General features: G+C 49.6%; 1 protein-coding gene across 1 annotated transcript in view; it reads right to left on the reverse strand.

The window, feature by feature from the left end:
* Window positions 1–15,998, reverse strand: part of LOC138299020 (uncharacterized) — a 335,289-nt gene that overhangs the window by 291,183 nt on the left and 28,108 nt on the right. The window contains exon 3 of the mRNA XM_069236923.1: window positions 10,462–10,570. Coding sequence (XP_069093024.1) covers window positions 10,462–10,570 — 109 coding nt within the window. The remainder of the gene's footprint in view (window positions 1–10,461; window positions 10,571–15,998) is intronic.

Raw genomic sequence — 15,998 nt, forward strand, 5'->3', positions numbered from 1 at the left:
CCACCCCTTAGGTGTTGCCTGCGAGGTGGACCATCAAATTCAGTTTCCTCCATCTTGGAATGAGGAAAATAGCCAATGAGGTTTAGGGAAGTAACCCTTCTCACAGGAAGTTGTCACTATATTTGGTGTAGCCACCCAAGGGTAAGTATCCCATTGGGCACTACCAGGTACCCTCTAAAACGCCCACTAAGTTCAGTATTTAGTGGGCATCCCTAGACCAAGAAATTAGATTTGAAAGGACAAAGAAGAAGACAACCCAAAGAAGATCCAAAGCAAGATAACTGAGGACCTGCTGCATCAGAAGAAGAGCCAAGACCCTGCCTGCTGCATCCGTGTCCCGACAATCGCCGCTGCGGAGGAGCCGACCACTGGACGGGCACATACATTAAAATGGCTGCTCTGTTCACTCACAATGTCCCAGGTTTGGGAAGGACACAGTGGGGGCATATTGCTCATGCATCTATGCCCTCAAATACTGTATGGTGCACCCTGCCTTAGGACTGGAAGGCCTGCCAGAGGGATGTCTTACCCATGGTGCATGCAGTGTATAGTGGACAGGGCACACAGGCAGTGTGCCATGCCGAGTTTATGTTTTTGGTTTGCAACAGTCTACAATGGTATGATTGGGTGTATCTGGATGCCTGGCTATACAGGGTGGCACAATCAGTGCTGCTGCCCTCAGGGGCCTACCCTTAGTACCTCATGCCCTGGGCACTTAAGTACAATTTACTAGGGGCTTATAGTGGCAGTTAAAGGAATTGCCAATTGTGCCAATGCATCGCAACAGTTTAGGGAAAGAGTTCTGGCCCAGGGAACCTGATTAGCAGGGGCCCTGGACACTACAATGTCTAGGCTACATCATACATCAGACAAAAAGTGGGGGATAACTGTGTCAAAAAGAGGCATCTCCTTGCACTGGGATAACTTGGCCTGCAAGGGATCCACACCATTGTCTGCACAACATGCAGCAAAGCTGTTCCATCTGCTGGAATAGTCCGACTTATTGAAGGGGCGACGCGCAAATTAGATGACATCTACTACATCTGGTCAAAGCTGAAAGAAGATCACTTGTCCTCGCTCAATCTCCAAGCATGTAGGAGGAAGTGTCGGAGATTGGGGTGTAGAATCATTCTCCCCGACTGGGAGAGAAGAACAAGCCTGAATGGCAGGCAGAGCAGAGATGTGGAGAAGCGCAAGAGATCTGCATATTACACCCTTCTCGATCAATCCGGTGCAATGAGAATGGTCTTGGCCAATCTTTTTCAGAACCTGAGGAATAAAGGGTATGGGGAGGAAATGCATAGTGAAGCTGAAGGTTCCTTCTCAACTGAAACGCGTCCCCAAGGTTCCCCTCTATGGATACTGGAGAGCACAGAACTGCGGGCACTGAGCATTTCCTGAGGAGGTGAATAAGTCCACCTGAGGAGTCCCTCACTGCATGAAAATGTCCTGGACCACCTCCTGTAGAAGACGCCCAATAATGCCAACTCAGGCTGCCGGCTCTGACATTCAGAGATCCCGTAAGGTGACTGTGAGTCATAATCCCTGGCGGTATGCCTGAGACCACTGTCTCGTCGCTTCCAGGCAAAGGAGGTGAGACTCTACTTCCCCTTACTTGTTCACAACCTACATCGCAGTTGCGTTGTACGTCAAGATCTGGACACATCACAATAGAGTCCGACAGGTCTCCCCGTAATGGTGCCACTGCCTGCAGAGGCACTACTCCAGGCCCCTCATATGCCAATATGCACGGGTGACTACGAGAATGCAGTAACCACAGGACTCTCCGGCTTGGAACTCTTTGTCTTGAGGGAAATATGGAACCATCCACTGGATGCCTCAGGAGGGAAGACGCAGAGAAGGGTGGTGTCCAGTACCAATCCTATGAACGGGAGTTGTTGGGAGGCCCACAAGTAAGATTTGTGCTCACTGACAGACAGGCCGAGGTCAAACAGCCCAGATGCAACTGACTGCAGATGATGCAACACCAACTCTGGTGAAGAGGCTTTGAGGAGCCGGTCTTCCAGCTACGGAAAGATGGGGGTTCCCAACAATCTGAGATGGGCAGCAACCGTTGCCATCATTTTCGTTAAGGCCAATGTCAAGTCAAATGTTAGTCCAGAAATTGGTAGTGCATAGAATCCACCACAAATCGCAAGTACTTCTGATGGGACCACGCAGCCGGGATGCGGATGTAAGCATCCTACAGGTTGAGTGACACTGTCTAGTCTCTAAGCTCCAACGGCAGCAGAACTTGTGGTAGGGTCAGCATCTTGCAACTTTTCCAATCTGAGAAAGATGTTCGGGCTCCTGAGATCCAGAATGTGGTGCAGGCCGCAATCCTCCTTGGCCACTAGAAAGTAATGAGCATAAGAACCCTGGCCTTTATCTTCTCTAGCACAAACTTCTTTGAGGAGGAGAGCTGAAACTTCATGGTGAAGAATGGACAAATGATCAGGAGATGGTGGAATGGGGGTGGAACCTGAAGGAAGGGAAGGGTGTAGCCCTTTTCTACGATTTGAAGAACCCACTGGTCCGAAGCAATGGCCTTCCAGGCTGGAGGAAGGAGGGACACCCTCCCTCCCATAGGCGCCACATGCAGTTATGGTAGGAACCTAGGTCTGCTTTCCTGCTGGTGAGAGGAGGAAGAAGAGGAAGAGGAGGAGGGTTGCAAGGTGAGTCCACATTGTTTGTTCTCTGTACTGCTGTATGAGTGGGTTAGGCTGCTGGAGAGTTGGCTGGTACTGTCCGGGATGAAACACAGATCCTCTCCCAAAGCTGCAAAAGTCCGTAAATCCTTGCTCAGAGATGGAAGCCGAAGGCCTAGGGATCGGACTGTGGCCTTACTGGTCTTGAAGCTTTCCTCTGCTGTGTTGGCTTTAATCCTGGAGGCGGGTACCATCAAAGAGAAGATCTATACGACTGGCTTGAACATTAGGTGAGAAGTTGGACCCCTGAAGCCAGTGGCTGAAGAACACATAGCTCATGCTATGGAGTCTGCCATAGCCAGTTCGGATTTAATTGTGTGTTGTGATGTATTTTGTCTGTCTGCTATCAGTTCCTGGAAGTGGTCTTTCCTACCTGTTTGGATATGTGAAAGAATCACGTGGGCCATGTCCCACAGTGCATGGTTATAGCATGTGAGGTTAATGACAGTTAATGTTAAAGGACTGTAGGGTCATACTCCCTGCAGTAAGCCTTATTCCCCAAGCATCCAGGCTCTTCGATTTGCGGTTTAAAGGGGTTGTAGGAAATGCACCACCTGACTGGGCTACCAAACATGAAGCCTGAATGACTAAACTATCCGGTGATGGTTGTGTGGAGAGGAAAGCCAGATCTCCAGGGGCACGATGATACCGGAGAGGCAACCTCCAGAACTGGTGGTCCTGTGGAAAAGTCCATTGTCAGTTCAAGGGAAGTATCTAGGCTACTGGCTGAGGAAATGCCTTGAAATTCTAGAGTGTCTGGGTCTTGAGCGGGATAGGATAAAACATTAATGGGATCAGAATCTGTCCCAAATATCTTGTAAATATGAGATCTACATGCTTCCCTCGTCTGTGAGTCGCTGAGCCTTCCTGCGAGAATGTATCCGAGATTCAATGTCAGGCTGAGGCACCAGTGTAGAGTTCAAGGATGCTGCAGGATCCGATCTCGGTGCCGGTGCCAGGAGCACAGATGGCTCCTGAGGGGGAGGTGGTGGCACCAAAAGGTTCTTGATGTGGAAGGAAAAGGGCTACACAAAAGGATCTCCTGGCGTAAGAGGGACGAGCTCCAGCTCTGAGGACAAAGGGTCTGTAGGCGAGGACTAGTATCTAGGTGACTTACCTCAGAAACATGTCTTCTCTTTCCTCCTATGCTTTCACATCTTACTATGAAGCCAGACAAGTGCGTTTGTACAGGGGGAGGGGGCAAAATGGGGCTCCAGGGGCTGTAACTACCAGTCTTAGATAATAAAATCAGACTGCTGCAAACACTTGCAATTACCAGAAGTGAAAGATTGGTGCCAAATCCGAAAATCATCTAGCAAAATGTTTTGCAAAGATGCTTTTACGAACCTCACCTCTCGAATCCATAGAGTGCATGCTAAACTCCAGGCGGCATCAAGAGAGGCACCTGGGAACATTACTGGGGCACCTCAAAATGAACCCTGTATCTAGACCAGCTTCACACGCCCAGAAGAGAAACTGATCTCTGCCAAGAAGCCTCAGCTGGCGCAAGCAGAGTGCGTCTCCATGTCAACTGGACATCCTGTTCCAGTCCCTGAATACCTTCATTTAGCCACTTGAGGCATACTGGGAGCTGTAGTCTTGATTCACTTGGCCTAATTAGACCCAAGTCTCCAAATACAATGGTTAACTGAAGAGAAACTAGGGATGAGACCGGACAGTCCACGGTGTGTGGAGTTGTGTGGTAACCCAGGAGCGGTCTGGAGAAATGGGACCTGCTCTCTGAAGTCAGATGATCATGCAAGAAGTGGGACTGTTTAATACAGGACCCTACAAATAACCTCCATGGACCCCACAGACATCATCCTGGAGACCCATGCGGAACCTCAAGAGACCCCAGGCAGGGCCAGGCAGGGCTCTGAGTGTCTTCAGGTAGGGCAAGGCAGGGCTTCAAGAGACCCCCATGCATGGCCATGCAGAACCTCAAGAGAGCCCGGGGAGGACCTTGAGAGACCCCAGGAAGGGCCTTGAGAGACCCCAGGCACAGCCTTTAAAAATCCCAGACAGGACCTCGAAAGATCCCAGGCAAGGCCTCAAGAGACCCCATGCAGGGCCTCAAGAGACTCCACGCAGGGCTGTGCTGTACCTCAAGAGACCCAAGGCGGGGTCTCGAGAGACTCCAGACAGGGCCTCAAGAGACCCAAGACAGGACCTCAAGAGACCCCAGGCAGGGCCTCACCTCGAGAGCCCCAAGCAGGGCCTTGAGACCCCAGGGAGGGCCAGGTAGGTCCTTTGGAGACCCAAGGCGAGGCCTCGAGAGACTCCAGGCAGGGCCGTACAGTACCTCAAGAGACCCCAGGCAGGGTCTCGAGAGACCCCAGACATGACTTCAAGAGACCCCAGGCAGGGCCTCACCTCGAGAGACCCCAAGCAGGGCCTTGAGAGACCCCAGGGAGGGCCAGGCCGGGCCTCAAGCGACCCCAGGCAGGGCCTTGAGAGACCCCAGGCAGGCCCAAGCAGGTTCTCAGGAGGACACAGGCAGGGTCTTGGAGGATGCACTCTGGTTATCCTCTGTGCCCAATGGCAGACACTCAATTTACTGGCCAATAATTCAGCAACAGTTCTCCACCCTCTGCCAAATGTCAGATGTAGTGTCTCGTCGACTAATGTACCAAATGACATGTCATTACGTCACATCAAGTCATTAGCATTATTAGTGCTGAGTCACAAGGGCGGCTTCTTGCAGTACCCAACCACATCCCAAAATAAATCCAGCAGAGAAGCCTGGCCTCAGCTAAGGTCACCTGAGAGGCAGGAAGTATCTGTCAGGACATGCTCCTTTCTGCCCAGTGCCCCCCCACTGACTGTGTCACATTTGTCCGAAATGTACACTTTGGAGGGGAAAAGATGGCAAATTCTACCAACTCTGTGACAGAGATGAACCACCATGGATGCAGCAGGGGGACAATGAGGGCTCTGAGAGCAGGGCCATCAACTGCACGTCTCGCAGACTGTCACCTAATACTGCCCCTCTGGTTCTACTTCTACAGATAAGGGCAGAAGTCACTCATGAACATCACCCCAAGAATCTATATTTTACAGAAAATGTATCCATAACTCTGCATGTGCACTGAAAACATAACCATCAACTCCCAAATTGGGCCACATCAGACCACAATTGACTATGGTGATCCAGGCTCCGAGCGATGCCATCATCATGAGATGGGTGTAGACTGGGCTACCCTATTGTGAGGAAAGGCCTCTTTTGTCATGGTTAGACCCTACTTTTTGCCTGGCATTCAAAGCAGTCTCAAAGTTGTTAGTGCCCTGCGCCCCTGCTAACCAGGTTTCCTGGGCCAGATATCTTTCCCAAAACTGGTGTGATGCATTGGCACAAATGGCAACACCTTTAGCTGCCACTATAAGTCCCTAGTAAATGTTACTTAGGTACCGCAGGGAATGGGGTACTAAAGGTAAGCCCCTGAGGGAAGCAGCACTGATTGTGCCACCCTCTAGAGACATGCATCTAGAAGCCGCCAGTAATCCATTGCAGGCTGAGTGTCCTGAGACAACCTTTAAAAGCATACTCGACATTGTACACTGCTTGGGTGCCCTGTCCACTACACACTACATGCACCATAGTTAAGTCACCCCTCTAGCATGCCATCCAGCCCTAAGGCAAGGTGCACTGTACTGTATGTGTGGGCATAGATGCATGAGCATTATGCCCCCAAAGTGTCCTTGCCAAACCTGGGACATAGTGAGTGAACAGAGCAGACATTTTAAATGCATGTGCTGGACACTGGTCAGTATGATTTTACCAGCTACATGATGGTCACTCTGAACCATGGGTTGTTTGGTATCAAACAACTCAGAATGATAAATTCAAACTGGTACCATCACAGGACGTATGACAAAATACCTTAGAGGTGCTCCCTGCAAAAGCTAACTACCCTAGCATGGTTGCTGGCTGGTCACAACTGACCTGCCACCGCCAGACAAGATTCTGGAACCCTGGGGTGAGCGATCCTGCTCTCGGGGTGGAGGTGCAAACACCCCCTCTCTCAGGAATGTGCACTGCCCTGCTAGTGAGCATCAAAGAGCCTACCACCCTTGAAAAGCGACTCCCAAGCCTGCTGCCCATTGCAAACCCCCACTTTTGGCGGGAGCAACTGTGGGAAACCACACAAAGAACAGGGGGAGGGGCCTTCCCCAGCTTGCACCACCCCTAAGATGTTGCATGCGAGGTGACCTCTCCATTTCATTTTTCTCCCTCTTGCATGGAAGGAAACTAGCCAATCAGGTGTAGGGAAGTGACCTCTGCCCACAAGAAGTGATGACTTAATGGGTGTAGCCACCCAAAGGTAGATGACCCATTGGTCACTACCAGGTGCTCCCTTAAACGTCCACTAAGTACAGTATTTAGTGGGCATCCCTAGACCAAGAGATTAGATTCTAAGGACAAAAGAATACCAGCAACAAAGAAGTTCCAAGGCTCATAAACTGAATCTCTGCTGCACACAAAAAAGGCGCCAAACCCAGTCTGCTACACCCAGGACTCGACAATTGCCACTGAGTGGTTGCTTGGACACTGGACAGACACTACAAACCCCCAGAGGACCTCCACACTTCTAAAATCACCAAAGATCTCCCTCCAGAGTGAAGGCATCACTCTCCTGCAACCCAAAACAAAAGACCCAGTAAAGACCACTTTACTGACAGGCTGCTAACCAAGGAACCGGACGCCGCAGCCAGACCACACACCACCCTATGGACCGTGAGGACAAACCCTGCAAGTGTGCCAAATTTGGTAGCACTGCCCTCTCTGGTGGACAGACCCTGCAATAGTTTTAGGTACTGGTCACCTTACAGTGGACACCAGGAAGGACATTAGAGACTGTAAAAAGACCAGAAGGAAGCCCCAGTTGAGGGACTTCAGAGACCACCAGGACCTCCCACCAGAGTGCCTCTACTGACCTGTAAGCGACCCTTAAAGAGACCTACCTCCTGCTTTCCAGGGCACCTTTACGCACAGCTCCTTGCTCACTGATTAGCTCTGCACCCGGCTGCCCTGGGCCCTGCACCAAAGATCCAGCTGTGCTTAAGGGTCCCGCGCACATTGCAACCTCCAAACTCTAAAGGGACCCACCGGACTTACCTTTAAGTCCACCTGTGCAGTGCTTTTCCAAATGGTCCCCCACAGTGGCTGGGCACCAGCTCCAACGACTTTATGCAGCTGCTCCTGCCTAAACCGGGAGCCACCCAAACTTTTCTAGCTGGTCCATAGTGCCCACCAACGACCTTGACATACCTGTAAAAGGAGACCTTGGTAAACGCATTGCCTGATTTCATATATCCATTTTCATAGTATTTTCTCCCTTGATTCCTAAGGTGTGTAATTACGCACAAAAATACTTTTTTTATTTAAACTTTAAAAATTCATAACTTAAAAAGTTCTTACCTGATTCTGATGATATTGGTCTTAAATTTTTTTTAAAAAATCTGAAGTATTTTTGTAAATTAGTCTTGAGTTATTCCTTTGAGTGTGTGGGTTGCATGACTGATACTATGAGTACAACAAATGCTTTGCACTTCTCCAAGATTGGCCTACCTGCTGGACCAAGCTACCATAACAATTGGAGCATTAGCTGATTTTGTTTTTACCTCTGTAAACCAACGTGTGGTTGCCCAGGGCCCCCTGCACCGTGTGCCTAGCTTTCCACACTAGATAGAGGGCCAGCCTCCTATGCCCAAGCCTTACCCAACCGTAGCCAATCAGGGAGAGAAGCTGTCCTTGAAAGAGATCAGGGTGAGATTCGGGATCCAAGACCAGGCTCAAGGTGACCAGGTTCAGGGAGATATCGTCAGAAGAAGCCCCTGGAGCAAATGAACGAGAGCAGCGAACCAGGAAATATAACACGATAAACAACAGACTGCTGCCTCAAGCTTATTTACAATGGGAATATCTTCTACAATGTATTTATATTAAACCACATTGGAGCAATATTCATAACAAAAGGAGACAAAAATAAATTGAAACAATTTTATTATATTCCTTCTCTTTTACATTATCTGGGTCACAGACATCACTCACTCTAAAATATTCCAAATATAAAAGAGTTGCCAGAGCCACCTTCTTCAGGGCGCAAAGATTTGCTGTAAAGCAATGTCTGAGAGCCGCAACCCAGAACGAACGTCAAGGCCAAGCAGTACCTTCACAGTGTCCCAAACTCGCTGGCCACATCATCTGCTTGGAATCCGGTAGAGGCAGGATCCTTTATAATCCAGGAAGCTCTCCATCACTCACTGCTTAAACCAAACGGCCTACTGCAGTCGCGTTAAAAAATGTGGGAAAGGGTGGTCCAAGTCCTTAACGTTAAGAAATTTGGAAAGGATATGCCAAACCATCCGCACAAAACATCCACGGAGATCGAAAACCCAGATAATGTATATATTATTTGCTAATGGACTCTACATGTCATGGACAATACTTATATTTAAATGAGAATGATTTCAGTAAGTGCACTATACATTTACGTACGTCATTATATATTGTTAAGAGAGAAGGAATATAATCTATTGTTTCAATTTATTTTTGTCTCCTCTTGTTATGAATATTGCTTCAATTAGATTTAATATAAAAAATTGTAGGAGATATTCCCATTATAAATAAGCTCAAGGCAGCAACTGCTTTTTGCGGCTCAGGATGAAACCGTCATGGCACCAAACTTGACTACCCTATGCCCAACCCTAGCCAACCCGGGAGCAGAACACTGACCTTGAGAAAGACTGTGATGCGGTCCAATGATCCAAGACCTGCCTCAGGACAGTGTCTTCATCGTAACATCAGACTGGGCTTCCCATGGAAGACCTTGTATAGGACGAGTGTGCTTGAGGCAGACTACGATGGGGTCTGGTGATCGAAGACCAACCTCAAGACAGTGGCCTCATCGTGACATCAGACTGGGCTTCCCATGGAAGACCTTGTACAGGACGAGTGTGCTTGAGGCAGACTACGATGGGGTCTGGTGATCGAAGACCAACCTCAAGACAGTGGCCTCATCGTGACATCAGACTGGGCTTCCCATGGAAGACCTTGTACAGGACGAGTGTGCTTGAGGCAGACTACGATGGAGTCTGGTGACCGAAGACCAGCCTCAAGACAGTGGCCTCATCGTGACATCAGACTGGGCTTCCCATGGAAGACCTTGTACAGGACGAGTGTGCTTGAGGCAGACTCCGATGGAGTCTGGTGACCGAAGACCAGCCTCAAGACAGTGGCCTCATCATGACATCAGACTGGACTTCCCATGGAAGACCTTGTATAGGACGAGTGTGCTTGAGGCAGACTCCGATGGAGTCTGGTGATCGAAGACCAACCTCAAGACAGTGGCCTCATCATGACATCAGACTGGACTTCCCATGGAAGACCTTGTATAGGACGAGTGTGCTTGAGCCAGACTACGATGGAGTCTGGTGATCGAAGACCAACCTCAAGACAGTGGTCTCATCATGACATCAGACTGGGCTTCCCATGGAGGACCTTGTACAGGACAAATGCCCTTGAGACAGACCATGATGGAGTCTGGTGATCCAGTCTTAGCCACGGGCAGGGTCCGCAAGCATGGTGCTGCCAGGCTGTGCCACCCTCTGTGACGGCAAAGCCAGTTCTTCTCTGGTGGAATCCAGCACCTTTATCCTGACAGAGCTGACAGCTGTGCACAAATATCAGATCTGTAAAGGAGTCATTCATCTGTAGAAGAGTGCTAGAACTGCCCTACCTTGGGGTCTATACCTTGGCCACGTGCTGCATCTTCTGTCCCACGATGCACCGGTTCAGGGTCAGGCCCAGGCTCCTGAGCATGGCAGTCACGTGTTCCGGTCCTCCTGAGCTTCACCCAGCTCTGCCAAGAGATAATAAATGAGAGGGGCTGTGAGACATGTGTAAGATCTGCACCCCAATGGCACAGACTGTGGCCCAAGGCTTAGTCAGAGAGTGCAGTGGGGGCCCTGAGGTCCAGACTACTTCCTAGGCTGGGGAACTGTGTGTGCAAAGAAGTCAAAACTCAAAATACCCTGCTCAAGTGCAACGTGCCCACCCATGGCAGCTGATAAAGTATTTCTATAAACTCCCAGAGATAAAGAACACATGCAGGCCCCTTACAGTGGGGGTTGGCACAGCAGTTCACAGACCTTGGGGGGTACAGCGTCAAGGCAGGTGGCAGTGGTAGAAGCCCTGGTACCCCTGTGGAAGGAGGGAGGACTGTAGTGGAGGGGGGCATAGTCCGTCTCCTGAAGGCCAGGAGCCAAGGGCACCAGGAGGTGCCCTGCAGGGGATGACTGCACAGATTACAGTATGAGGTATAACAGGTACCTGGGACCCCTGCAGCTGGAGGTCTGCAGAGGCACACTAGGTACCAGGGACCCCTGCAGCTGGAGGGAGGTCTGCAGAGGCACAACAGGTACCCGGGACCCCCGCAGCTGGAGGTCTGCAGAGGCACACTAGGTACCCGGGACCCCTGCAGCTGGAGGTCTGCAGAGGCACACTAGGCACCCGTCCCCTGCAGCTGGAGGGAGGTGTGCAGAGGCACACTAGGTACCCAGGAGCCCTGAGGGTGGTCGGAGTTCTGCAGTCACAGGGAAGAAAGGTACCTGGGATGATGTATGTGAATTAATGGAAAAAAAGAAAACTGAGAAACCACTTTGGAGGAAACCAAACTATAGAAAACCAATTCTAAGGAAAGAAAATGCAAATAAATTGAAAATAAAGGAAACATTTTAAAGGAAAGATAGTTTTAGTGAAACATCCAAAATCACAACCTTGGGTGATGATTGGGGTAGTGAGGTGTTTTTTTACTTCAGGGATTGGTGCTGTTTAGGGGCATTGAGGGGTTTTTAGGGTTCAAGGATGGGTGGAGTTTAAGGATGGTGAGTTTTTTTTTGTTCAGGGAAGGGTAGCATGCGGGGGTGCTGAGGTTGGATGAAGTTTGAAGCTGGTGTGTGTTTTTAAGTTTTGTTTCGGGTGGTGAAGGGGTTTAAGGGTTCAGGGATAGGTGGAGTTTATGGCTGGTGAGGGAATTTAGGGGCCGTGGATGGGTGTTTGTCATGTGAGGTGGGGATTTTGTCAGGCATGAGTGGAGTGTAAGGGTGGTGAAGGGTTTTAGGAGTCATGAATGGGTGGTCTTTGGGGTTGTGAGGGTTTTTAGGGTTCAGGGATGAGCAGAGTTAACGGACGGAAAGGAATTTTAAGGAATCAGGGATGAGTGGGATTTAGGCACAGAAAGTTTTTTTTAGTTCAGGAATGTGTCGAGTTTAGCAGTACGAAGGGCTTTTTGGGCTCAGGGATGAGTGGAGTTTAGGATCAGAGATGGGTGCAGTTTATGCATGGTGAGGGGAATTTAGGGTTCAATGACTGGAGTTTAGGGTTAGAAAAGGCATTAAGGGTTCAGTGATAGGTTGAGTTTAGGGGTCGGGATGGGTGGAGTTTATATGTGGGGGGCATTTTTGGGGACCAGAGATGGATGGTGTGTCAGGGTCATGAGACATCAGAGAAACAAAAGAATCCAAAGTAATTGCTTGACGCCAGGGGCCCTTCCTCTGTGACTTAGACTCTCTAAGGGCCTAAGCACAGTGGATCTGATTGTACCTACTGACATGTTTCCTGGTGTGTGGGGTGGAGGCACCATAAAAGCCATTTAAAAATGCTCATCCTTACTGAGTGGCTTTTCCTTTCCCTAGATCCCGCCCCTATTAACAGTTGTGTGAGACATAAGTACTAACATTGGTGAAAACATTACATGGATACCCTGTGTAATGCTGCTGGTGCTCACATAAACTATGCTTGTAATCTTTTTTATTGTATGCAGGAAAATTTCAATAAAAACTATTTTCAAAAACAATCACAAGTAATTGCTTGATAATGTAAAAGATATAAATCCGAAATAATGTTCAGTAATGTAAAGGATTGAAATAAATACCTTTGACAAAAATGTTTCTAAAAGCAAGACCTGCAACCATTTAATTTATGCCTCAAAATATAACTATGCAGAAGCGAATTTCAAGAAAAAAGGACTTTCTATTAATTGTTTTCTATGAAATAGCAAATGCCATTCATCCTGCAAATTTCCAATAAGCCCAGTATTGGCTTCCCATTAAATTGTTTTTCTATGAAATCACGTACAAACACCTACAACCAATGTGGATAGAGGAGGATAGCAGAGACTACGGTCATAGACACACTATGTATGTGAGACCCCTGTGTAGGGAGGGAGAACTGTGGAGACTACAGTCATAGACACAATAGGTACCTGAGACCCCTGTGGGTGGTGGGAGGGTAGCAGAGACTACAGTCAAAGGCACAATAGGTACCTGAGACCCCTGTGCAGAGAGTACTTCAGAGACTACAGTCACAGACATGATATGTACCTGAGACCCCTGTGGAGGGAGGACAGCAGAGACTACAGTCAGAGACACAATAGGTACCTGGGACACCTGTGGATGGAGGACTGCAGATTCTACAGTCACAGACATGATATGTACCTGAGACCCCTGTGGAGGGAGGGAGAACTGCGGAGACTACAGTCATAGCCACACTAGGTACCTAAGACCCCTGTGGACAGAGGGAGGACTGCAGAGATTACAGTCACAGACACAATTGGTACCTGAGACCCCTATGGAGAGAGTACTGCAGAGACAACAGTCATAGACACAATAGATAAGTGAGACCCCTGTGGAGGGAGGGAGGTCTGCAGAGACTACAGTCACAGACACAATAGGTACCTGAGACCCCTGTGGAGGGAGGACGGCAGAGACTACAGTCAGTGACACTATAGGTACCCGAGACCCCTGTGGATGGGGGTAGGACTGCAGAAATTACACTCAGACTCAATAGGTACCTGTGACTCCTGTGGATGGAGGACTGCAGAGACTACAGTCACAGACATGATATGAACCTGAGACCCCTGTGGAGGGAGGATGCAGAGACTACAGTCAAAGACACATTGGGTACCTGTGACCCCTGTGGATGAAGGACTGCAGAGACTACAGACACAGACATGATATGTAACTGAGACCCCTGTGGAGGGAGGTCTGCAGAGACTACAGTCAGAGACACAATAGGTACTTGAGACCCCTGTGGCTGGAGGGAGGGAATCAGAGACTACAGTCAAAGGCATAATAGGTACCTGAGACCCCTGTGCAGAGACTACAGTCACACACATGATATGTACCTGAGACCCCTGTGGAGGGAAGACAGCAGAGACTACAGTCAGAGACACAATAGGTACCTGGGACACCTGTGGATGGAGGACTGCAGATACTACAGTCACAGACATGATATGTACCTGAGACCCCTGTGGAGGGAGGGAGAACTGCAGAGACTACAGTCATAGACACAATAGGTACCTAAGACCCCTATGGACGGAGGGAGGACTGCAGAGATTACAGTCACAGACACAATAGGTACCTGAGACCCCTATGGAGAGAGTACTGCAGAGACTACAGTCATAGACACAATACATAAGTGGGACCCCTGTGGAGGGAAGGAGGGCTGCAGAGACTACAGTCACAGACACAATAGGTACCTGAGACCCCTGTGGAGAGAGTACTGCAGAGACTACAGTCACAGACATGATATGTACCTGAGAACCCTGTGGAGGGAGGACGGCAGAGACTACAGTCAGTGACACTATAGGTACCCGAGACCCCTGTGGATGGGGGTAGGACTGCAGATACTACAGTCATAGACACAATAGGTACCTGAGGCCCCTGTGGATGGAGGGAGGACTGCAGAGATTACACTCAGATTCAATAGGTACCTGTGACTCCTGTGGATGGAGGACGGCAGAGACTACAGTCACAGACATGATATGTACCTGAGACCCCTGTGGAGGGAAGATGCAGAGACTACAGTCAAAGACACAATCGGTACCTGTGACCCCTGTGGATGAAGGACTGCAGAGACTACAGACACAGACATGATATGTACCCGAGACCCCTGTGGAGGGAGGACGGCAGAGACTACAGTCAGACACACAATAGGTACCTGAGACCCCTGTGGAGGGAGGAAGGACTGCAGAGACTACAGTCACAGGCACAAAATGTATCTGGGACTCCTGTGGAGGGAGGACTGCAGAGACTACAGTAGGAGACACAATAGGCACTTGGGACCACTGTGGAGAGAAGACTACCGTCATAGACACAATACGTATCTGGGACCCCTGAGGATGGACGGAGGACTGCAGCGAATACAGTCATAGATACAATAGGCACCTGAGACCTCTGTGGATGGAGGGAGGACTGCAGCGAATACAGTCATAGACACAAAAGGTACTTGAGGCCTCTGTGGATGGAGGGAGAGTAGCAGAGATTACAGTCATAGACACAATAGGTACCTGAGGCCCCTGTGGAGCGAGTACTGCAGAGACTACAGACACAATAGATACCTGAGACCCCTGTGGAGGGAGGACTGCAGAGACTACAGTCCTGAGCAAAAATAGGTACCTGAGACACCTGTGGATGGAGGGAGGAACTGCAGAGACTACAGTCACAGGCACAATAGGTACCTGGGACCCCTGCGGGTGAGGGAAGGACTGCAAAGTCTACATTCAGAGGCACAATAGGTACCCGAGACCCCTGTGGATGGAGGGAGGAACTGCAGAGACTACAGTCACAGGCACAAAATGTACCTGGGACTCCTGTGGAGGGAGGACTGCAGAGACTACAGTAGGAGACACAATAGGCACTTGGGACCACTGTGGAGAGAAGACTACCATCATAGACACAATACGTATCTGGGACCCCTGTGGATGGAGGGAGGACTGCAGCGAATACAGTCATAGATACAATAGGCACCTGAGACCTCTGTGGATGGAGGGAGGACTGCAGAGAGTACAGTCATAGATACAAAAGGTACTTGAGGCCTCTGTGGATGGAGGGAGAGTAGCAGAGATTACAGTCATAGACACAATAGGTACCTGAGGCCCCTGTGGAGCGAGTACTGCAGAGACTACAGTCACAGACACAATAGATACCTGAGACCCCTGTGGATGAAGGACTGCAGAGACTACAGTCCCAAGCAAAAATAGGTACCTGAGACACCTGTGGATGGAGGGAGGAACTGCAGAGACTACAGTCACAGGCACAATAGGTACCTGGGACCCCTGCGGGTGAGGGAAGGACTGCAAAGTCTACATTCAGAGGCACAATAGGTACCTGAGACCCCTGTGGATGGAGGGAGGAACTGCAGAGACTACAATCACAGGCACAATAGTTACCTGGGACCCCTGTGGAAGGGGGAGGACTGCAGAGTCTACAGTCAAAGGCATAATAGGT

The sequence above is a fragment of the Pleurodeles waltl genome, chromosome 6, assembly GCF_031143425.1.
Source record: "Pleurodeles waltl isolate 20211129_DDA chromosome 6, aPleWal1.hap1.20221129, whole genome shotgun sequence".
NCBI classification, from domain to species: domain Eukaryota; kingdom Metazoa; phylum Chordata; class Amphibia; order Caudata; family Salamandridae; genus Pleurodeles; species Pleurodeles waltl.